Source organism: Equus caballus, chromosome 28, assembly GCF_041296265.1.
Source record: "Equus caballus isolate H_3958 breed thoroughbred chromosome 28, TB-T2T, whole genome shotgun sequence".
Lineage (NCBI taxonomy): Eukaryota > Metazoa > Chordata > Mammalia > Perissodactyla > Equidae > Equus > Equus caballus.
The window spans coordinates 10171569-10197652 of record NC_091711.1 but is presented as its reverse complement, the minus strand read 5'-3'; the positions used below and the strand labels follow the sequence as shown (position 1 = coordinate 10197652).

General features: G+C 34.7%; 1 protein-coding gene across 1 annotated transcript in view; it reads right to left on the bottom strand.

Moving 5' to 3' along the window:
* Positions 1-26084, bottom strand: part of ZDHHC17 (zinc finger DHHC-type palmitoyltransferase 17) — a 92752-nt gene that overhangs the window by 32771 nt on the left and 33897 nt on the right. Inside the window, exons 4-10 of the mRNA XM_005606716.4 lie at positions 25186-25263; positions 24451-24595; positions 19392-19456; positions 18575-18737; positions 11838-11963; positions 1686-1828; positions 71-171 (exon numbers count right to left, since the gene is read on the bottom strand). Of these exons, the coding sequence (XP_005606773.3) occupies positions 71-171; positions 1686-1828; positions 11838-11963; positions 18575-18737; positions 19392-19456; positions 24451-24595; positions 25186-25263 (821 nt within the window). The remainder of the gene's footprint in view (positions 1-70; positions 172-1685; positions 1829-11837; positions 11964-18574; positions 18738-19391; positions 19457-24450; positions 24596-25185; positions 25264-26084) is intronic.

The following is a 26084-nucleotide window of genomic DNA, read 5'->3' as shown; positions in this document are numbered from 1 at the left end:
TTACTATTAAACATTTGTTTAAAAACAAACAAAAATTGCTTTAGATACGATCTTTATAACCAAAGGATATCATTCCAAAACCAAAAGAACCACGTCACATACATCCAGAATTTGGTTGCCAAATATATTCCAAGGGGCAATGCGCTATGCATTGAATGATCAAAAAAGGATCTGGAAAACACAAGTTTTGTAAAATTTGAGCTCTATATTTCACTGTAAAAATGAATCTTTATTTATCTAAATGAAAATTTGACACACATTCTACATAGCAAACTCTGGTTTAACTAAAATCCAGAAGTCCAGGATACTTAACTCCTAAGGCTCTTTTCACAGTAATCAATGATAAATGAGTTCACAGTTGAATGACTCAGCAAGATTCTGAGCTCCTTTTAGTTCACCAAGACTTAAAATTATATTCCCTTTACTTTTCACCTTCAGGATTTCAGGCTATTCCTCTTCTTTTAAATCAACAATTCACTTTAGCATACAGTCACGTGCCGCATAACAACGTTCTGGTCAACGGACCACATATACACAACAGCGGTCCCACAAGATTCATACCACACAGCTAGGTGTGTAGTAGGCTATGCCCTCTAGGTTTGTGTAAGTACATGGTATGATGTTCGCACAACGACGAAATCACCTAACAACACATTTCTCAGAACATATCCCATAGTTAATGACACATGACTACATATATAACTGTATCATTCAGCGTATTATTCACCAAAGATACTATAATTTTGACACATGAGTAGAAAGCAATCCTCATATTTTCTCTGTTTCCTCATTTCTCTTTACCTACACACTCCCATTAAGCTTCAGCACCTCTTTTCAAACAGAATGAACTGGCTACAATTTAGTGGAATTGAAGGTCACTATTTACAGTATTTAGAATTTAGGAAAAATAAATCTTATTAAAACATAAGCAGGATCAATCATTCATGTAGGCTAAATAGAAAGTCTTGGTGATTTCCTATTTATAATAGCCCTTGGAACTCCTAGAAATACTAAAATTGAGATTAATTACCCAGAATTAAGCCCCTTTTTGAGAGTTAACACAAGTGTGTTACAAGTCATTTTTGTTTCTGTGTGTTATTTTCAGAACTCTTTTTTGAAATTTAGGTAAAAACAAGGTACTAAAGGAATGGAAATTAAGTGGAAATCTACGGACCGAAAGAAAATGGAATGATCATAATGTTTAAAGAAAAAAGAGAGAGAAAATTAAAAAGAAAAAACGGAGCCTACTTTACATGCTTAGACTCTACTTTGCTCCTAAAAATCAAACCTCTTTCTTACATACTGCCTATGATGAAAGAAAATATAACTCGTATGGAAAGGTAAGCTCAAGCATTATGATTACCTAAAAACAAGCACCATGTATATTACATTTAGAGTTCAACAAATGCAAGTACACGTCTACCAAAATGTTTTAAAACCATTTCAGCCTTACAAATTAGATGCTAGACTTTGTCACTGAAAGCACCTTTAGGAACATTTTAACAATGTTAAAATTTTAAAAGATTTCACACACAAATTTGACAAAATTTTTTAAGATTAAATTAAGATCAAACATGTTACACAAAGCCAATGTTCTAAACATACAAAATATTAATTTTATATAGCAGGTCCAAATTATACTCCCTCATGTAAAGTTAAAATATAGTTAAAAACAACATACTTACTTTGAAAGAAATTGTACTGTAGCCCAAACACCACCATACATTAGCCCTTTAATGAGCCAAGAATCAATATTTAGGTCTGCTATAAACCCAACCAGCCAAATAACTAGGAAAGGAGTTCCCAGCATTACTTTCTGCCGAAATTCCTGTATAGAAAGAAAAAAACAATTAGTTAGAAGGTTTTGCATGTTTCAAGTAACCTCAATGTGAACCATTGTTACCTTTGTGAAAACACGCAACAGAGGGTGAAATTCATCCATTCAAGTATGCCTACTATGTGCAGGTACTATTCAAGGCACTAAATAAAAAATTTAAAAGCACATAGTTAAAATTGTGGAAAATGAGAACAAAAGTTTAAGACTGGGTCTATAGACAGTCAGATATAAAAGATAGCAGTACCACCTGCTAACATGTGGACAGGCTAGAAGACAGGTCACGACAAATACCACCCTGTTTTACCAGGCGCACTGCTTACTAGAGAGACAAGGAAGGACCAGAAGGACTGATGGTCAAAGAACTGTATCAGAGAAGGAAAGCTGAGGAAGCTTAGCCTGGAGAAGAGATTTGGAATGACACATATAAACAGTATATTAAAACCGTAAAATGAGATACAAAATAAAGTCAATCTACAGGGTACCAGAGTCCAGAGAACGGACACTGTGTCTCTGAACATTTCAAAGCAGAGTGCCTAATATTCCAGAGGTAGTTCCAGTTCATTTTCGTACTGGTCTGGTTGTCACGAAGTCCATACTTCTAAGTATAAAACCTATCTACTTCCTCGTGACATCTATCACAACTGTATCCTCAGAGCAACACGAGGTCCATCTATTGCCTCTTCCACACAACAGCCTTCACAAACTCACGGGCAGCTATCCAGTCTCTCTGAGTTACTTTAGTTGACAGATCTAAGATATCCCAGCTGTGATAGAATAAAGCTAAAAGTGTAAACATTACTTTCCTCATTGAATATTTACCTTTGTGGAGGCTAAGATGATATTACACTTTTTTAGCATCTCTTTCATCCTGTTGGCTTCTAGTGAAACACTTTTTAGTAAAAATGGCCACATCTTCCCCAATAGCCACTGTAATTCATTTTCTGAACTCAATTTGTACTTTCAACATAGACTAATAATTAAACATATCAACTTCAGAGTTTAATTTTATGCTGTAGTAAAATAACTAATCCTTCCAATTTGTTTTTTCACCTCTAGTATGTGTGAATTTTACATCAAAACATTAGAGAAGATTTATAACTGGGAAAAGAGAGTATGAGAAAGGGTGGGTACTGATAGGAGAGAAGATGAACATGTGTCATTTGAAAAAGTATTTACTAAAATTACCTGTGATTTTGCTTATTTTTAGTCAAGATACTGGTCTCCCTCAGCAATGGCCACACTTTTTCATTATTAAAAATTAATATACAATTTACATATAGTAAAATTCATCCTCTTTTGTGTACAGTTCTCTGAGTTTTGGTTAACTTACACAGCTGTGTAACCAGCAAGAAAATCAAAACACAGAACAGCTCTCTCAAGCCCTGAACCACTGTGTGCCCTGGTCCCAGGCCCGGGCAAACACTAATCTGATTTCTGCCTCTATACTCTCTTTGCAGGAATGTCATATAAACGGAACTACACTGAATGCAATCTTTTAAGCCCGGCTTCTTTCACTTAGAGAGCACATTCGACATTCATCATGTTGCCTGTGTTAGCAGTGAGTTCCTTTTAAACGCTGAGTAGCATTCTATCACAGGATGTATCCGTTTGTTTATCCACTCCCCAGCTAAGGGATTACAGCTGTTTCCAGTTTTTGATGATTGTGAATAAAGCCAGTATAAACATTTGTGCACAGGTTTTTGTGTGAATGTAAGTTGATTTCACTTGGACAAAGACCCATGTGTGGGATTTCTGGATTTGTTTTTCAAACTGTCATTTAACATATATATTATAGTATTATAAAGATGTAATGGTGACGCACTGCTTCTACAGATATGAGAAATCTGTTTTCACTTATATTTTATTACAGAAATTCTCAAATGCAGTCATCCCTTGGTATCTGCACGGGACTGGTTCCAGGACCCCCACGGCTACCAAAATCCAGCGATGTTCACGTCCCTTATACAAAATGGCATAGTATTGGCATATAACCTATGCGAATCCTCCCATATACTTTAAATCACCTCTAGATTACGTTTACTTCCTAATACAATGTAAATGGTAAGTAAATACTTGTTATACTGTATTGTTTAGGGAATAATGACAAGAAAAACACTGTACATGTTCAGTACAGACGCAACCATTGTAGGCCTTGCGATCCAAGGATGACTGAATCTGTGGATTTGGAACCTGCGGATACAGAGGGCTGACTATACACAGTAAATTTGAAAGCATTTTATAGTGAATACCTGTATATCAACCACCTAGACTCTACAATTCAGTGATCAATTTTTGTATGTGTGTGTGTGAGGAAGACTGGCCTTGAGCTAACACTTGTTGCCAATCTTCCTCTTTTTGCTTGAGGAAGATTGTCACTCAGCTAACATCTGTGCCAATCTTCTATTTTATGTGGGATTCTGCCACAGCATGGCTTGACGAGTGGTGCTAGGTCTGCACCCAGGACCCAAACCTGCAAACCCCAGGCCACTGAAGTGGCGCATGCAAACTTAACCATTACACCACCAGGTCAGCCCCTCAGTAATCAATTTTTTAATTCAAGTTTTTAGTTTGAAATAACTATAGATTCACATGCAGTTGTAATGATTAATACAGACAGATCTCAAGTACCCTTTACCCATGTTCCCCCAATGGTTAACACCTTGCAAAACGGTAGTACAATATCACAACCAGGATACTGACATTTATAGTTAAGGTACAGAGTATTTCCATCACTGCAAGGATTCCTCATGTCCTTTTATAGCAACTTCCCCCCTACCCTATTCTCACTTCCATAGGAACCTCTAGCAACCACTAAACTGTTCTACATTTCTATAATCTTGTCATTTCAAGAATTTTATATAAATGGAATTATACGGTATGTATGTAACCTTATGAGATTGGCTTTTTCACTCAATGTAATTATCTGCAGTTTCACCCAGGTTATTGCATGTACCATTAGTTCATTTCCTTTTACTGCTGAGGAATATTCCATGGTACGAATGTACACAGTTTAACCACTCACCCATTGAAGGACTTTGGGGTTATTTCTAGTTTGGGGCTATTATGACTAAAGCTGCTATAAACATTCACATACAGGTTTGCGTGTGAACATAAACTTTCATTTCTCTGGGATAAATGCCTAAGAGTGCAGTTTCTAGACTGTATGGTAAGTGCATGTTAAGTTTTTAAGAAGAAACTGCCAACTGTTCTCCAGGGTACTGTACTGTTTCACACTCTTACCAGCAACGCATGCATGAGTAATCCAGTCTCTCTGTACCCTCACCACATTCGGCGTTGTTACAGCTTTCTATTTCAGTTCTTCTGATAGGTGTGTGATAGTAAGTCACTGTGGCTTTAAGTCACCTAGCCACTGTGCCTGATGACTAAAGATGTCAAACATCTTGTCTGTGCTTATCTGCCATTTTTATATCTTCCTTGGTTAAATATCTCTCCTTGTTTTCAGCCCATTTTCTAATTGGATTGTGTGATTTTTCACTGTTGAGTTTGGAAAGTTCTTTCTATATTCTGGAAACTAGTCCTTTGTTGGATATGTGGCTTACAAATACTTTCTCCCAGTCTGTAGTTTGTCTTTTCATCCTAATAACATGGTCTTTTGTAGAATAAAAGTTTCCAATTTTGATGAAGTCCAACTGATCGATTTTTACCCTTATGGATTGTGCTTTTTGTGTCAAAGCCAACTCTTTGCCTAGTTCTAGATTTTGGTAATTTTCTCTGTTTTTTCCTAAACGTTTTATAGTTTCATGTTTTACATTTAAGTCTGTGAACCATTTTGAGTTAATTTTTTTACACGGTGTGACATTTGAGTTTTGTTTTGTTTTGTGTTTTGCCTACGCACAGCCTTTTCAACAAATGATGCTAGAGCCTTTGGATATCTTTCCACCACTGAACTGCTCTTGCACTTCTCTCAGAAGTCAGTGGGCACCTCTCTGTGGTTCTGTTTCTGGGCTGTCTGTTCTGTTCCATTGATCTACCAGTTTATTCCTCCAGCAATACCACACAATCTTGATTCCTGTAGCTATACAGCATGTCTTGAAACTGCGTAGAGTGATTCCTCTTTTTCAAAATTGTTTTAGCTATTCCATGTCTACTGACTTTTCATATACATTTTAGAATAATCTTGGTTATATAGACCAAAAATCCTGCTGGACTTTTTACTTAATTGCATTAAATCTGTCTATCAATTTGGGGACAACTGACATATTTACTATGTTGAGTCTTTCAATTCATGAACACAGTATGCCTCCCCATTTATTTAAATCTTCTTTGATTTATTTCACTGGCATTTTAAAATTTTCAGTATACAAGTACTTTACCTATTTGGTTAGATTTACATCTAAGTATTTAAAATTCTTTTGTGAGCAATACTAAGATACTGTATCAAGTAGTACTGTATTTTTAATTTCAATGTCCACATGTTTATTGCAAATATATAGAAATAAAAGATTTTTTTTTCTTTTGGTGAGGAAGATTGGCCCTGAACTAACATCTGTTGCCAACTTTCCTCTTTTTTGCTTGAGGAAGATTGTCCCTGAGCTAACATCTGTGACAATCTTCCTCTATTTTATATGTGGGATGCCACCACAGCATGGCTTGATGAGCAGTGTGTAGGTCTGCATCCAGGATCTGAACCTGCAAATCCCTGGCCACCAAAGAGGAGCATGCAAACCTAATCACTATGCCACCAGGCCAGCCCCAATAAAATAAGATTTTTTACATATTTATCTTATATCCTGTGACCTTGCTGAACTCATTTATGAGTTCTAGGAGTTTATTGTGTAGATTCCTTGGGATTTTCTACACACAGTCATGTCAACCACAAATAGGAACAATTTTATTATTTTTTCCTTTCTGATTTATATGCCTTTTAACTTCCTCTTCTTGCTTTATTCCACTAGCTGGAACTTCCAGCACTGTGTGGAGTGAGAGCAGTAAAAGGGCATCCCTGCCTTGTTCTTGAGCTTAGGGGAAAGCAGTCAGTCCTTCACTTTTAAGTATCACGTTAGTTGAAGGTTTTATACATGTTCTTTATAAAGTTCAGGAAATTCTCTTCTATTCCTATTTTCCTGAGAGTTTTATCATGAATGGATATTGATCTTTATCAAATGCTTTTTCTGCATTGATTGATGATATAACCATGAGATTACTCTTCTTTAGTTTGTGAATACGGTAGGTTACACTGAATTATTTTTTAATATTACACAAGCCTCGCATCCCTAGCATAAACCCAATTTGGCCATGATGCATAATTCCTTTTATAGATTGCTGACTTCTACTTGTTAACACTTGGTTAAGGATCTCTGAGCCTATAATGAGGAAGACTAGTCTACAGTTTCCTCTTGTGTACTGTCTTTGCCTGACTTTGGTATCAGGGTAACATACTGTTTCCATTCTGCTACTCGCTAGTTCCACAAGCAACTTGCTGATATTCCTATATGTGAAGTGAGTTTCTTACAGACAGCATATAGTTGGGCTATATTTTATAATCCATACTGCCAATATCTTTTAATTGGTATATTGAGACTGTTTACATTTGATGTGATTATTGATATGTTAGGGTTTAAGTCTATAATTTTGTATTTTGTTTTCTATTTGTTCTCTGTATGTTTCTCTATTTCCTTTTTCCTGCCTTCTTGTGGGTTACTGGGAAGTCTTTCAGAATTCTGTTTTGGTTTATCTATAGTGTTTTTGAGTATATCTATTTCTATAGCTTTTTTAGTGGTTACTCTAAGTATTACATTATATAAACATAATTTACCACAATGTACTCGTGTCATTGATTTTACCAGTTCCTGTGAAGTGAGGAAACCTTACCTCCCTTTATGTCCCTCTGCCCTCCCTGGTTTATACTGTAAATTGTCTCAAATATGTTCTCTACATACATTTAGAGCCACATCAGACAGCACTATAATTTCTGCTTCAACTGTCAAGCATAATTTGGAAGACATAAGATGAGAAGGAAAGTTTACCATATTTACCCATAATTTTGCCTACCCTGATGTTATGTTCCAAGATTCTGTTTTTCATCATTTCCTCTCTGGTTAAAGAAATTCTCTTAGACATTCTTTTAGGGTAGGTCTGCTGGTGACAAATTCTCTTAGTTTTCCTTTATCTAAGAATGTGCTGATTTCTCCATCACTTCTGACACATACTTTCACCGGGTATAGGATTCTGGGTTGACAGTTCTTTCCATCCAGCACTTGGAAAATGTGCCAGTTCCTTCTGGCCTCTTTGGTTTCTGATGAGAAATCCACTATCATTTGAATCGTTTTAGCCCCATTTATAAGGGGATTTCAGGATTTTTATTTTTTGGGTTTTAGTTTCCAGAAGTTTGACCCCATGTTCAGTGAAGATGTCTTTGAGTTTATTCTGTTTAGCCTTCCTTCCACTTCTTAATCTATAGGTTTGTCTTTTGCCAAATTTGGGGATTTTTTTGGCCATTGTATCCTTGAGAACTTTTTCAACCCCACCCTCTTTCTCTTCTTCTTCTGCGACTCCAATTGTATTAACATTAGATATTCTGTTATAACCACAGGTCCCTGAGGCTCTGTTCATTTTATTTTTTTCAGATTATTGCCTCTAGTTTTTCAAAATGGGTAATATTTATTGTCCTCTCTTCAAGGTTACTGATTTTTTCCTCTGTCCCCTCTATTCTGCTGTTGAGTCCATCCATTGAGTCTTTTTTATTTTGGTTATTGTAATTTTCCAGTTTTAAAATTTCCATTTGGTTCTTCTTTGTATTTTTTCTATATTTCTATTTCTTTATTTCTTTTCAAGCATGTTCATAACTACTCACTGAAGCCTTTTTATGATGGCTGCTTTAAAATCAGTCAGATAATTCTAACATCTCTGTCATCACGTCGTTGGTATTCTATTTTTTTTTGAGGAAGATTACCCCTGAGCTAACACCTGCTGCCAATCCTCCTCTTTTTGCTGAGGAAGACTGGCCCTGAGCTAACATCCGTGCCCATCTTCCTCTACTTTATACATGGGACACCTACCACAGCATGGCTTTTGCCAAGCAGCGCCATGTCCGCACCCAGGATCCGAACCGGTGAAACCCGGGCCGATGAGAAGCAGAACGTGCACACTTAACCACTGTGCCACCGGGCTGGCCCGTTTTGGATCTTCTTGGTTCTTGGTGTGATGAGCAATTTTCGTTCAAAACCTAGACATCTGGGGTATTATGAGATACTGGATCTTATTTAAACTTTTCATTTTAGAAGGATTCCTCTGATGTAGTTTGGCAAGGGGAGAGGAGTGAGGCATCTTCTCATTACTGCCAGGTAGGGTGGTAGTCCAGGATCCCAAGCTGACCTCCACTGACACCTGAGGAGGGCATCCCAATACTGTTAGGCAAAGGTGGGACTTCCAGCTCTCCACTATACCTCTACTGATATCTCCCTGGCTGGGAGGGTCAGGAGTGCCACATTACTGTTTCCTGTGTGGTCTCCACTGATACAGCAGGCTATGGGACCTCAACAATCAGTGAGGATGAAATTTTCAACTCTCTACCCGACCTTCTCTGACACCACCCCAGAAGAGAAGTTGGGGCACTTTACTACAGCCTGGTAACGGTAAAAGTTACGCCTTTACTAGGGTGAGTCGGGGCAGGAGGGGAGGCCCCCACAGTTTTTTCTGTAGTGTTCAGCTGCAGTAGAAAGTTATTTTCTAAAAGTTTCTATCTTGCTAAGCTGCCTCTTTTGCGGTCCTTGGGCTAGAGAGCAGGCTTTCGTTGGGGCCTCTTCCGTCTGCACCCATTTGTGATTCTGGCTTGTTGAATTTGTCAGCTCCTCTTCTGGGATACATGAGGCGAAAAAAGAGAATGCAGGGAAACCACCACCATGCCATTCTGAGCTCCCTGGCTGCTCTGCTTTCTTCTCTCCATCTTCCAGAGTCTTCTTACATTTGTTTGTACATAATGTCCAGATTTTGCAGTTTTACTGAGCAGGGAGGAATAGGGAAAAGTACATCTACTCCATCTTCCCAGATTTATTTTCACATAATCAATAAACATTAAAGAGGAAGATATGTGAGACTTCCACTGTTAACAAAAGGGATCATGGGTTGTTAAATATTAAGAAATACTAATTTAGAGATTTCCCTCTAACTTATTATTACAGAAGTAAACTCATTTAACCATAAATCTGTCTAAAATCTTCTAACCTCAAAAAATCTAAGAGCTTTAAAAACAGTTTTCTAAATCAAGATTTCCTCCATATCTCATTAGCTACTAGCACTGTCCAAAAATATATTCTTTCCATTTTGGGATGACTTATTTTTTAGTAAAATACTATTGTGACCTAGCTATCATTGATTTCTTACCTAGGTTTAAATAAAGAACATACTTCACACTAGCAAATCAAGTCACCTACATGATTTAAATTTTTCTAACGTGAAATGAAAAGAGAACAACAGTCTTCATAATTAAAAATACTTAACGTCACAAAATCCCCAACCATCATATATTTTTATCTAGTAACCTTTTTAAAAAACATATTATATTTAAAGTTACTAATGCAAAAAAAAAAAAAACCCCAAGAAATAAAGTGCAGGGGGTACTCAACTTCCGAACTGATCACAATGATACACAAATGTCAATAAAATTGTGCTAAACTTTTTAATGAAGCTCTCTTTTTCAAAAGAAATCATCTAAACACATATATAGCTCATTATTTCTATAATAAGTAACTTTATATATTAATAAACATTTAAAATTTACAAAGTCATTTTCACCTGACTATATATATTTAAAAAATCTTTAGAATATTTACACTAAACAAAATGAAAGCATAAAGATTATGGGACTTTCCAAAGTAATATAAGACACTTTTATTACTAGGCTCATTATTATGAGACATTAGCCATTTTCCACTCTGTTGAGCAAAACTGGAGCAAAAAAACCCTAGAGAACAGAGCAGCATCAAAGTAAATAAATAATAAATCATTTTTTGTATTATATTTAATAGTGAAATGAGAGAGTTATCACGACATGCAAAAACTACTCATTATTCTCAACTAACAGACTGAAAATAGGCAAGATTATAAATCATAAATCTAACTCATTTGATGTCTAAGTAATGGACCAATGGACTTTTCAGCTTACTAAGGAAGTCTGAACTCCCACAAATAAGTGAGGTATGCTTTCAAGTGTGCTTCCCTTTATCCAAAACTTGTCATTTTGTTCTAACAGACAGATCAATCTTAACTTTAAACAAACAGTATTACCACTAGAACACCCTGAATAAGACATACATAAGATGGTACTCAAGGCTTAATGCCATTCAAGTTGTGATTATTGACAAGTTAGCAAATATCTTGTCAATTAGTTATATAAAGAAATTGTGGGTCAGCTAATTTTTCCTTTTATAAGGAAAGAAATATATACTCCTCTTTGGCAGAAATTTTCTTAGTTTTGGTATCATATTATTAAAATCGGGCAACTGAACCAATAGTTTAAAATTGAAGGCATGTGGAAGATCTAAAACAGACTTTCTATAGAGAAGTAAAGAATATACGTTTCTATCTCTAAAAAATGTTACAACACATCACATAAGAATGGAAAGTTTAAATTAATTAGAGCGAGAGTTGAGTAGTTAAAAACAGATATGTATTAGGACTAAGACTTTTCACAATTTATTACCATACTAAAAAATGCACTTAAACAGGAAAAACTTTTATGATGTCTCTATTACTTAAAGAAAGCCAGCTGAATTAACGAACTAACATTTATGTTAGTGGCCTATGGAGATTTAGACAGCTTTCCTATTTATCAGATAATATGAACAGTCCATCACCCATGTAGGCAGAGCCCTGAGAAACTTTGCTATCTCCTTTCATTTTATCCTAGATGAAATGGTATTTTAAAAATTACACTGGCCAATGTCAAAATTAAAGGCTGTAAATACTCATGCTAAGAAAGTATGCCTATGAATCTAGCTTAAAAAGACTATCTATTGAAAATCTTCAGTCATAAATTTACCTTATCAGCCTTCAGCTTTCTAAGGAAAGATGGATTGTCATATCCTTTTGCTTGCCTTGCCTCTTGCAAATGGTTGATCATCCACACATTTTTTCTCTGCTTTGCCAAATCAAGTGCTGATTCACCCTGATAAAATAAGCAGAAGAAATTCACATTAAAAATGAAGAAAAAGCAGAATATTTTAGTTAGTAACTTTTAAAGCACTTCCATAAAAATAAACTGACTACACTATTCATCCATTAACATAGTTTTTACATTGGGCAAAGTCAATTACTAAAAGAATCTAAATAATCACATGTTACTGATTATGCTTTCCCATTCAAGGTACAATCAGAAAATGTATCACCCAACGTCTTCAACAGATTCTACTTCTGCTGGCGTTTTGATTTAGAGAGTAAATCAAAAAGTAGGTATTTTAGCACCTGCTGGATCAGAGGCTATCACTAAGTTTATCAGATATTTCATATTCTTTAAGGGTTTCATTAGTAATAGCTATCGCCACAAAACATCCTGCTATAATATCAAATTGCCAGAAATCTCTCAGTTTAATTTCAGTGATGACAAGTCTGAAGAAGAGGCTTGAGAAGAAAAAGAAAAGTCAAATTCTACTTCTACAAGACCTGCATTCTTGATCGTCTTAAATTCATCCACCCATCCAGAAATTTTCAAAGAGAATAAGAGCAATAACAAAAAATAGTGAAACTCAAGTTATAGACTTGTAGTTTAACCTCAAGAAAAAGAATGCCAAATAGTGTAAGTGAATAGAACTAAAATGTTTTAAAAGAAGTAAGAAACAAGAAATAAGCATCCCCAATTCTGGATCTATGCTTCTTTTTGTCTTTATTAATTTAAAATCTTATTTCTCCTTTCGTAAATTAGTCAGATACCTACATTTCTATTCTATTTAAAATTCTCCACTATTTATTACTTCTTTAAACAGAAAAGTGAAATTCAAAATTTTGTTTGCCAAAATTTCAAGCATGTATAGATGAATATTCAAAACCACTTTAGAAAAAAGAAAAAAAAACATTGAAATTGTATTTTAAAAAACTGAATGAAAATAAAGTAATAAGGAGACTTGGGGTGCCTTATTTATGAGGGATGATTATTTAACTAGAGTACAATTTATTTTTTAAAAAACACACTGAAAAAGAAGCAAAATAAACACACCACAACCACCAATAGTAACAACTATAACAACACGACAATAACAACAAAAAGCCCAACCAATCCTTTAATAAAAAGATCAATCGTATTTAACAAGGAATGGGCTAATCTTGGTAATAAGTCTTCCACAAAAAGGGATATTTACCTTAAAATATCTCCTTACCTATTCAAAAATTCTATTACCTAAATTGTCAGAACCAGCTAATTAATCCAAACTATAAAGATTACCTGAATAAAAGCAATCCCTTGGGTAACAACGCCCAGAGAATATCCTGCAGTTGCCTCGGTCCAGCTGAGCATCCCTTCCACTAGAGGGCCAGTGACACCTAAGGATCGCCTAGACAAAAAGATGGAGGGAGCTTTAAGAAATCTTGCAACTACTCTTCTAGTCATCTGACTACTTTTGTATAGCTCTTTTATTCAGCTGGTAAAATAAACAAGCAATTAATTTGAAAAAATATACTAAACCCAGGGTTCTGAATCAAGTCTATGTTGGATCACTCCATGTGTCAGCCAAAATGGTAAACGATAACAACAGCAGCATTAACAACAAGTATCATGGAGTAGTTATAGACCATGTAACTGGGAATAAAAGAAATTCTTCAAGGGTTTGGGGAGATAAACATAATGGAAGGTAGAGGGTGGAAGATCACTTTTTGCCTAAGCAAGGTTGAATTTCATTATTAAAACTAAGGAAAATTCTTCCTTGGAGACCATCTAGGTCAGGTACTTAAGAAGTAATGAAAACTACTTTCTGAAAACAGCTTCTTACCTCATTTCAAGAAACCATGTGAGTCTTTCAATATATTAATTAACAAAGCTCAGTAATTTTACATTCTGCACAAGTTAAAAATTATGTCATTTGACAATTTTAGAAAGAAAAATTCATAAATGCTTGGGCAGCACTCAGAGATTGTTTCCCCAAAACTCAATTCACCTAAATTTATCTATATAACCAAAAACATGTGCAAGGGGGCAAAATATTATTTTTTAAAAATTCACAAATGTGACACTACCATAAAAAGGGATGACCGTATGTGTATTTTTTTGTTAATTCTTAGTATCCCAAATCACTTTTTCTCCCCAACTGTTCTTACTTAACAAAATTTGAGTTTATTCTATATAACTATTATCTAGGGCCATGGTTCTTTGAGTCATATCTGATGAAGCCACTGACCCTCTCCCCAGGAAAGTTGTAATACATGTAACATTTTTATAACAATTTCAGGGGTCCATGAACCCACCCTCTAACCAAATTTCACTGGTGGGTCCCAGATTAAGAACCTCTAAGCTATGGTATATGGCCATTCCTGATCCATCTAAGGATCAAAATAGCCATTTTAAAGTTATCTAGCATTTAATATTACTTGTCTCCAAAATAAGTTCTATCTTATTTTGATAAAAGAATCATTTGTTTATATATTAAAAGAATTGAATTCCTTACTCAAATAACTAATTCACAAGAGTAAACATCTAGTTAATATAAAGATAGATTTCTAAGAAACTTAAGCCTAATCTTATTTAGGAAATAGCTATTTTAGAAGAAACAGGATCAACTAATAATTATGTAACTATTATAACACAAAGTATAATTTTTCATATTCTTTGGAGAATGTAACTTTTACTAGCTGTTAAAGCTATATCCAGATTTGTAGGCTACATCTTTTTGTTATAATTTGTGATTATCAATCAGACTCTCTTAAGACCTAAAATAAAAAATGTTTTTCCATTTGACAAAGAATCTAGGGGTTTTTTTTAATTAATGAATTTTTCCCTTTCAAAATTCGTAGCAATTTAAGTTTACTTAATTAGCTTGACATTCCACATAGCTAAAATGATATGTGACTCAAATTACATATGACTAAAACAGAACCAATTCCCATCACGTTTACCCCCCAAAAATCTTTTTCCTTCTGTCTTCATAACCTCAATATACATCACAAGACATTCAGTTATTAAAATCCAAACTTAGGTGATCAAGGTTGTTTTCTTTCACCCTCACATCTACACTACCTTTTCATTTCTACTCTATCATTTCCAAATCCATTCATTCCTCTCCATCTCTACTCCCACAATCACAGATAAACTAACATCATCACTTGTCTGATTTATTGCAACAGCCAACTGATCTTCATCTGCCCCTTCCATTTTCTTAATTCTTCAAAGCATTCTCCACACAGCAACCAAAGCAATCTTGTAAAAATATTTAAAACACAAAGATTATATAACCAGGCGACATAAAATCCTTCCAATTGTTTCTCATGACTGAAAATACAATTAAAACTCCTTACTGTGGCCTTGCATGACCTGGCAACTGCCATTCTCAGTGACTTCAACGCCCTGCTCGCTGCACTCGGTCCAGGCTGTCATTTCTGAACCTCTAACATGGCGAGCTTATTCCTGGCCTTGGGCCTTGCATCTGCAGGTTCCTCTACATGGGAAGTTTTTTCCCCACAAATCTTTGCATTAACTGATCCCTTCTCAGCCAACAAGTCTCAAAGCAATGTCATCTCCTCAAAGGCATTCACAAATCACTCTCACCTCTCACGTGATGTGGCCTCCTCAGCCCTCCTCAGTCTACCACGTTTGTCTGTGTGTGTGTTTAATTTACTTATTGTTTATTTCCTCAATACAACGTAAGCGGTGAGAGAATAAGGACTGCATCTGTCTTAAACACCATGACTTCCCAGAACTGAACAAATGTGCTGAATGAATGAATAAAAGGTTTCCATCAGAAGGTGGTGACTGGACTCCAGCATATTAGGAGTGCCAGATTCTAGCAGAAAACGCATTGATACTATTTCATCTTTTTAATTACATAAAAAGACCATTTTAAAACAAAAACCTACTTTTTCACCAGTGTAGATAAAAAGACTATTTTTACTCTGAAAGTATAAATGTTCCCTGAGCAACTGAAGCAACCTGTTACACTTTATTTTCTTTAAAAATAATGCCTCTCCAAATAAGTCAGACAGAAAGATAAAAACTATATGACCTCACTTATATGTGGAATCTTAAAAAAAAAAAAACAGAAAAACAAACCAAGCTCATAGATACAGAGAACAGACTGGTGGTTTCCCGGGGGAGGAGGGGGTTGGGGGCTGGGCTTATAAAATACATAAGTCATGGGGATGTAATGTACAGCATGGCAACTACGTTAACAACCCTGCACTGCATATCTGAAAGCTGCTAAGAGAGTAAATCTTGAGGGCTCTCATCACAAGAAAAAAAGAACATTTTGTGACTGTGTAGCATGACGAATGTTGACTAGACTTGTGGTGGTCATTTCATGATGTGTATAGGTGTTGATCATTATGTTGTACACCTGAAGCCAGTGGAATGTTGTATGCCAATTACATCTCAATTTAAAAAAATTAATTAAAAAGCATAATAATGTCACTCCAGAAGCTACTTTTATTTGAAAAGATGTTAAATTTACAAATTACACAACTCAAATATTTAAAGATCATAATCAAAGAGAAGTTATCCACAATTTTATATGGATAGAAAACAGTATTTTTTAAATGCTCTAAAAATATACACTACTAGTTTCAAAGACCAGAACTGTGTAGTCATCCTATCATAATTCTTTGGTATTCCTGTAATTTCAATATACTGATATGGCTCTTGGCAGAGTCCATGGAGACTCACCATTTGCCATAGTGAAACAGGCTCTATCTTTGCAATGACATAACACTAAGTTATCCTGAAATGTACTCCTGGGGCATGAACACTTTAGGAACGGCTGTCTGGTATCAAAGAGAAGAAAAGTAACCTAAGCAATTCAGATAACAAAACATAAGGTAATCTCACTAATTGTTTCTTATGGGGATACTGGTCAGGTTTAGTCAAACTCCTCCTTTCTTATCCTTGGGGTCAGTCTAATTTACTAATCAGTGTTATGAACTCTTCAGAGCTTCCTAGTTAAAAACATTTGGAAAAGGAAAAATTTCCCTTTATAGTTTCAGAAGTGGCAGAGAGTTATTCTAGCAGAGTCATGAAAACTAGCTTAGATGTAAGGCTCAGGATTACACAAATTGTCATTCAGTCAGTCCACAAATATTTAGAGTGCCCATTAGGTGTCAGGTACTATAGTACGTTGACTTTACTCTTTCTGTATGTTTACTGGCAGATACTAGATCATTCTGATTACTTTGGATAGGGACAAGAAGACTTCAAATTTAAAAAAAAAAAAAACGAAAAAAAGAGGGGCCAGGCCGGTGGCACAGCAGTTAAGTGCACACATTCCACTTTGGCGGCCCAGGGTTCGCCAGTTCGGATCCTGGGTGTGGACATGGCACCGCTTGGCAAGCCATGCTGTGGTAGGCATCCCACATATAAAGTAGAGGAAGCTGGGCATGGACGTTATCTCGGGGCCACTCTTCCTCAGCAAAAAGAGGAGGATTAGCAGCAGATGTTAGCTCAGGGCTAATCTTCCTTAAAAAAAAAAAAAAGAAAGAAAAGAAACGGTTTTCTCAATTTCTTACAGTTTCCAGTAAGATATTTGATATTTACTTTGAAAAAATATTTTAAATTAGACTCATTTCTAAAAACTGGTTAAAATCCTAACTAAATTAGGCTCCATATAACTAGTCTAAGTTATCTTATTTTAGTAGTATAACCTTCTCTTCTTAGAGTAATCAAATAGAGATAAACTATTCATTGGAACATAAATAGATGCCCTGATCCAGCAGGAGATAACCTACTTTTTGATTGCCATTTCAGATTACTATGTGGTTCAAATCCCTTTCATATTTAATTAGCACATATCCTTTAGAAATTTAAGAAATATGACTCAGAAAATATGATTTATAGTTAAAATTAAAGAACATTTGTCAATGGGCACAAACTTATTTATGAATGTACATTATTAAAAGATGTTTAAAAGTTTAAAGTCATTTCACAGAAAGAGACTGCTGCTGAAAGATGTTGTGGATCTTGAAGCTTAAAAATAAGCATAGTTAACCAAAATTTAAGACCACCAACAGAATTTTCTTGCAGGTATTCATAAATGTCTACAAATTTCTAAATACTCAGAGTATAAGTGCTAACTGTGCTTTGCTCTCAGTGTATACTTTTCCTGGATTAGTCCAGCATTTGAGGGAGAGGGGTTCTCCTATAAACATCATAAAGGTGTTCATCAAATTTAAAGGTCCTGATCTTTAAAAAAATAAGACAACAAATGACCAAGTCAAAGAATCACTAAAGTTATTGTGCATAATGTGGTTTAACTACAAACTTGTGATTCTCTGTAGTGGTCTTCTTAAAGAAACCAGAAAACACTATTCCCTTCAGCTACGAAAACACAGATTATATAATTTAATTTCCAAAAGTCCATAGGAATTCAGTAATGAAAAGGCCACTAAAATCTTAAAACTACTTGAATAGTAAAAGATGAAGTAAATAAACCAATCTTTCAAAATAAATTCTTGCATGGAAGCAAAGTGCTGAGCTTAAATAACACATTTCTTCCATCTTTGACAGTCTATGAAAAAAATCTATGTTTTATTGAGGAATTCACATCTTAGTAGCCACATTTCACATAGCATATCAATCTGGGTTATTTTTACCTTGATATTCTGGGCATCAACATTAGCTCCAGCTTCCAGAAGAAGACTAATGACTGTGGTATTCCCTGCTAGTACTGCCCAATGCAGAGCAGTGTTTTTGTGATACTTGTCACCAAGGTTAACTGAAACATTGAATGTTAAAAGCAATCTAGTTGGATCCACACTGAAAAGGAAAAAAAAAAACAAACAACAACAACAACCCTAATTTCAATTATAGAAATCATTACAGATACTAAACTGATTGTGGCTGCATATGCATTCCATCTTTGAACATTTCTATTCTAACCTATACTCAACAACTTTACAATTGGTAATGAGAGAACATTCAGATAGGAAGTATTAAGAATGTGCAACGCCATATAAAGTAACATAGCTCCAAGGGGGAGCATTCTTGGTCTGGACAATTTTAATTTTTGATCTAGGGATTAATATCATTTAACATCTATATAATTAAACAAATTAAATTTTTTAATTTAAATCTGGATTGTTCCAAAAATGATTTAAGGCAACTTATTAATATATTAAACTTGCAAACATGCAAATTACATGAAAAAATTACTCTTTAAAGAGATGATAACATCTCCCATTCGTGGAAATTGTTAAAAGAGGAACAGATTAAAGATACTACAATTACCAAGGTAAAGGTAAGCAAAGAGACACAAACATCCAAAAAGGTTATTTATGTTATATACCATATACTCATAATAAAAATTTTAAATATTAGAAGTAGAATATTAATTGCTTTTCCTCATCACTTATTTTACATTTGATTAATGTTGAAAATGATCTGAATAAGTATTTTATAATGGTTACATACCTATGTGTTCTATAAGCTGCCCACATTAAAGGTGTCATTCCATTCTGATCCATCATATCTACATCCTGATAGAGTAAAAAGAAAAAAGTCAGGCAGTAAAAATTGCTAAGTTCCTACCAAATTTACTTTGAAAAATCTAATTTACACATCACAGGAGAAGTCAATATAACACTACTCAATCAAGGGTGATTTATGAAAGTTTTTCTTTCTTAACTTTAAAATAAAACTATTTATTGTCACTAAATATTTTATTTACTATGTATATAAATATTTGACATATATAGTAAATATATATTTAATTAACGTATATTTATAGTTTTCCCTTTTAAGATACTTTAAACAGCCTTTCAATGTTTTGCATTTAAAGATCTTGACCTATTCTTCATCTTTCAGCCACAAACGACAGGTCAAATGATTTAAGTCTCTGAAAAACTTATTTATACTAATTCATGATAGGAAGAAATAATAAAACTGTTCATTCCTAGGCATTTCAAAATAAAGAATAAAAAGACCTATCATTTTAATGAACTCAAAAAAGTCTGTTTGCCTTTTACTTAATCGTCATGCATGCACATTTTTAGAGTTAAATGATTCTGCAAAGTATGTGGTGAAAAAGCAACCTGATAAAGCAATTCTCCTACTCCCCACCATTTTCACCTTTTTTATCTCATTATTTTGGCATTTACCTCCATATCTTAAAATAGGATGAATTACTACTTTCTGATTTTTCAGTTGTAGGCATTATCTTTTGAGACTCCTCAGTATGCAAAATGAGAATTTCTCTCTTTCCTCTCCCTGCCCCATCAAAATATGCACCTTTCCTATTCTGTCCTTTCAAGACATCTACTCTGGTTCTACAAATATTTGGTATTTACATTATTATAAATATATATGAATACTATTCCCAGCAATTACATAGTAAACCAGGATTACTTTTCCTCTCCTACCCAACGTTCTGCTTTCCTTAGTACTCTTTTCCCCTCTTTCGCTTAGCTTTTTTTAGCAAATGAGAATTAAAACTACCAACTATTCAACCAAAACTCTTCCTTAGTTATCTAAATTTCCACTCAAGACACTGTGATGGATCAGGGATTCTATCAGTTTCACTTCCCTAAAATCCTACTTTTACCCGGCTCCAATTCAGACTGATTACCCCATACGTCTGAGGCATCTACCTCATTAACTAGATGAGGAGTTCTTTGAGGATCAAAATTATATTAAATTCATCTTTGTTTTCTCATTGCCGGCAGAGCAGATGATCAAAAACCATTTGTTATATGAAAAGACATGTTTATCTGTCTGTTATTCTAGGATTGGGAAAGGCTTGGGCTTTAGAGTAAGACAGACATGGTTTGGAATTCCTATCTCCACCCCTTAATAGCTAAAAGACTGGCAGAATTACTTTAATTATCTGAGTCTCAGCTTCCTCATCTAAAATGTGAATACACATAATGGCTTCATAAGACCCTTGTGATGATTAAATGGAATTATGTGAGCAAAGCAGTTCAGGTATAAGAGATATTCAATAAATATTCAGTTTCCTCTTCTTCCCTTCCCCACCTTCCATTCCTGAATTACAATGCGCCAGCAATTCTAATCCAAGTTGTGTGATCTAACTTACCAGTCAATGGAGGGAGGACAGAGATAGAGCGCGTACACTATAAAACACCTCCTATTTCTATGCAGCAGCTCTCTGCGAGCCACTATTACTGAGGGGAAGATGTCTCAATTGCAAACACTATCCAAGCGTACTGAGGCAGGAAAAAAGCTGAGAACCACTACATCATTCAAACTAGAACACATATTCTCGGACGTCATTAGTTTTAGTCCTTCATCATGAACATCGTAATCCAATGTTACGTCTTAGCCATTACAAATCCATTTCTGGATTTAGTTTAAGTTTTGTTGGCAACATATGTAACCTCACTCAATATTTCCAATATACACATTGACTTTTTTTCAATTAAAATCTTTTAAAAAATCTTCTCTGAAGAAATGACAAACTTCCTTGTTTCTTCAATGAGAGTGAAGTACTGTAACTTATTTTACTTTCTTCACTGTCCTGGTTTCAAGAAAGCTCAACTAAATTTAATGTCCAATTAAAACAAAGATGTAAATTCTTATGTTTAAGTTTCTTCTTCCTTCTTAGTTGTGACTCTTTTCACATCCTTTTAAAAAAGTGATAGTCTTAAAAATATCAATAAATAGAATAAAAAATGTAAAGTTATGCCAAATCTCAAGAGTACTAAAAGAAAAATGAAATTCAACCTTTTCTCTCTTTGGGTCAGAATTTAAAACTTGGTACTTCTTTTCGAAGTTCAGCCTGGATGTATGGGTATTCTCTATTAGGAAGAATTAACCAAGCCCAGATCAAAAGCTTATGGGAACTCCATGATCAACAGGGCTCCATAACTTAGCATTTTCCCCTGAAACTCATCCAAAAGAATCGGTAGTGAGCACTGAATATATTTAACAGTATAACTAAAACGAAACAATTGTGAAGAACAGAACAACAAACTGAATGGAAATGTTATATGCCCTAAGAATGTAAAATTGATACAATTAACAAAAAATGGGGAAAAAATAGAAAAAGAAGGTTGAAAAGAAAGTATGATAAGCGCCTAATGTGTAATAGCTATGAGTCAAAGGATATTATTTAAAGCTGAAAAGTAACAGAAATGCAGTTATATTTATCAGAACAAAGTTAACACTAAGAAAAACAATATTATTGACTAAAGTCAGTGAAAGACAGAGAAGAGAAAGAAAAAATTAAAATATACTAATTTTATTATTGCTTATCATTGGGAACTAATCAGAACTAATAAAACTTGAGCAAACACCTGATTGAAGTAAGAGAGAGGAAGAGTGAAAACTGTGTGACCGTCTGAAGAAAGGATTTACGGAGCAGAAGAGAAGAGAAGCACAAAGGCCCTACCTAAGACAACAGTCTAGCAGAGCTGTTCAATGAACAGCAAGAAGACTGGTGTGACTACAGCGGAGGGAGGGAGGGTAGACAATAGAGGATGAGCTCGAGTGGTACCTGGACTACCACACATGGCCAGAGAAGGACTCTGGACCCCATTTGAAGGATGATGTAATGTACATTAGAGAGGTTTTCTTTTACAATATATTAGTGTATACGTGGAAAAAGTTCTGGAAAAACACATACTAAAGTGCTAAAGGAAGTGATCTCAATTGGGGGCAAGGGGAAAGGGGGAGGTGGGATTTCATTTCTAAGTCATATTCTTCTATTATGTTTGAATATTCTACAATAAGCACGTGTTACTTTTATAAACAAAAAAATTTACTCATGAAAAAGAAAATTATTTGTCAGACATTACCATCATCATGCATTTATTGTACAAAAGATACTGTGACAGACAGAAAGCACTACCCTTTCAGAATTTTATAGCCTACATACTATACCAGGGTAAAAAGATTACTAAAACACCCAAACTCCAAAGTGAATAAGCTAACAAAAAGATTCAAAAATTTACAGTACTTTTCCTACCTCGTTAAAAACTCTAAGAAGACAAGTGAGTGTGCGTAAATTCATATCTGCAATAGAGAAGGCCACTAAAGACACTGTCATGTGCTACAGCACCATCGAATGCTTCCAACCCCAGTCTAGAAGAAACTGTGGAAGAAAAAGATAATCCCCCGTGGCACTTGGTCTCTAAAGATGGCCCCCAATAAACCTCACCTCCTGGTATTCCCATCCTTGGTTTCCCGCAGTGAACATGGGCTGGCCCTGTTACTTGCTTTAACTGACAGAATGGAGCAGAAATGTTGCTGTGCCAGATCAAGGTCTAAGACAAAAAAAGGCAGACAGCCTCTGCTTTGGTTCTTTTGGGGAGCTCTGAGCCACCATGTGAGAAGGCTAGTTCCCTTGCTGGAGAGACCACGTGGAGGCGTACTGTTGAGAAGAAGTTCTGGGACTGCCTGGAGAAAAAGAGAGGCCAAGCTGTCCTAGTATCCCCGTTGAGCCCAAACTTTTAGCCATTCCTATCCAGGTACAAGGTACGTGAGTGAGCCATTCTCCAGCTCAGTCAAGCCCCCAGCTGACTACAGCCCCCAGATAGTATCACAAGGATAAGAACCACCCAGCCAAGCCCAGAGTTGCGATATCTAATAAATGGCTGGTGTTGTTCCAAAGCCATTAGATTTTAGTAGTCTGTTAACAGAGTAATAGATAATAAACTCCCCCTTCCAGAAATTAACTTAACTAGTTTATGCCTCTTTTCCTAAGTCATAACATGCAATACACAACTGTGATTGCCTGGCACCGCCAACAATAAATACCTTAAAGGATTCATAAAATAAGTACTATTCAAATTATAAATCAGCACAGAATTTTAAATTAAAATAACAATTGTTAATAGCAAGGAATTAAAATCATTTGTCTTACTCTTACGATGAGATCATTAGCTATAAAAGCACTGTCTAAGTATAAACAGAGAAAACACATGGAAGTAAAGCTGTGACGTTACTTTTAACAAATACATTTATTGCAAACCATGCTAGACATAAAGTGATAATACTGATGTGATTACAGTCACTACATACTCAAGGAAAATCAGAAAGAACCACTTAAATCATGAGAAGTTTCTGACATGTAGGCAGTAGCATTATTTTATACAGCAGAAACTGAGAAACCAATCTTAAAGAATTTATCCCCTTAGAGAGGCACTTAATACATAAAATAACCAGCAATATCTTTTAAAAAGTTTAAATGAATTCAGATGATATTCAAAAGACATACTTAAGGAAAAAAATAGATACCATTTTAAATTTTCTCCCTTTCTGAGATTCATCTCTACCACTCTTGGAAATAAAAAACCCAACTTAATGGATCATTACCTGGTTCATCATTGTCTTTCTTATTTTTATGTTAACTACATTAAATATCAAACTAACTATATATTTACTTATTCTCTTCATCCATCAGAAAGCACTATTTAAATTTCACCAGGTTGTTACAGTTGTAACACCAATGATATTAGGCATTTAAACTATGAAGAACATCTGATTAAAATCCACATCATTGTGATTTTTTTACCTGTCCTTTTGCTATGAGATAAGCAACAATTGAGGTATGTCCAAACTGAGCAGCCAGATGAATACAGCTACATCCTTCTCCATCAATTAATGAAGGATCTGCACCATATTTCATTAGTTGCACAACCATAGATAGATGGCCTTGTCTAAAACACAAAAGAATAAACACTTAAATATATAAAGTTATTTGAAACAGGATCCTCTGGAAAGATCTTTTTTAGATAGGGTAATGGTGGAAAAGATTACACAAATATTTTTAAAGTTGTTTTAATATAAGTATATGTCAATACATTTAGGATTTTATGGTTCATAAGTCTTGACTGGCATAACAGTCTTTGAAAATTATAGTTTCTTTAAATATGTAATAAATAGTTACTTTATTCTATTAATCCTATTCCAATATGATCTTAATTGTCCCATGAATGGGGAAACTTCTTTAATTGTAAATATATATATGTGCAAAAGGATTACATTTACAAATCTAAAGTTTAACCCAATCTTATAACTAACTGGATTAATATCAGCATGGTTAATTTCCTAAGAACACTTTGGACAATAGGTTTGCTTCCAATGCAGGTAACAAGGTAACACTGATCAGCAATACATTAGTACATTATTGATATTAACTATTGACATAATAAGTTCTCATTCATTTTAGCATATTATTAAAAAAAAGTTGCTTAGTTATAGACTAATAAAGGAACCAAAGGAAAAATAATTCAGAAGCAATTTAAACCTTGTGGCCCAGTGCAATGGAGTCGAATTTAGGTCTCCTCCAAGTTGATCCACAATAGCACCTTTCGAAATATAGTATCTATAAGACAAAATTTTAAATAATTTAGACAACTTCTGTTTTCAGTTTTAAGAAATTATGTGAAAAATAAAGAAAAAATGTTTTCCATTTTAGATCTCATGCTAGTTTATGCCTTTGATGATAAACAATCTCTTGTGATAGTTTTAAAAATATATTTAGCAGAATTTTATAATCAAACACATCACACTCTCTTTCAGAAGTAAAAGGAAAATAATTTTTTTAAGTTACAAAAAAGAATAGCAATGCCAAATAGCAACCATATAAAGAAGAAGGCAGTTAGAAAACCACTAAAATGTGGATCAGAGAGCAGCAGCAAATGGCATCTTGGAATTAGAATAGTTGTAGAATAGGCCAGAAAGTTAGTCTACCATGGGTAAAAGTTCAGCTTTTTAAGCTTTACTTTCCTCAGAAGATTACTGTAGATTAAATCAAACAATATACGTGAAAGAATTTTATAAATAGTTAAGTATAACATACAGGTTCTTTATGATGCTTATTTATTATGCCTTTAAAGTTGTCTTGCTCTAAAAAGAGCAACCTCATTGCTTAATATATTGATGTCACAACAGCTTGATACTCTCTGAAATGAACAGGATCTAGCTGCACATTATAACGTGTGCTCTGGGACTGATCAGTGCAATGAGTCTTGAACATAAAGGATTTCAAGGTATGTGACGTCAAATGCTTAACGCACGTATTCCACTGAGGCTCTTAAACTGCTGCAAGTGGTCAGTGCTTTAGATCACCAATGCATTCACTCTTTAATGTACATAGTTCTAAACATTTAATATATTTATACTGTAATGCTTGACTCAGAAGTT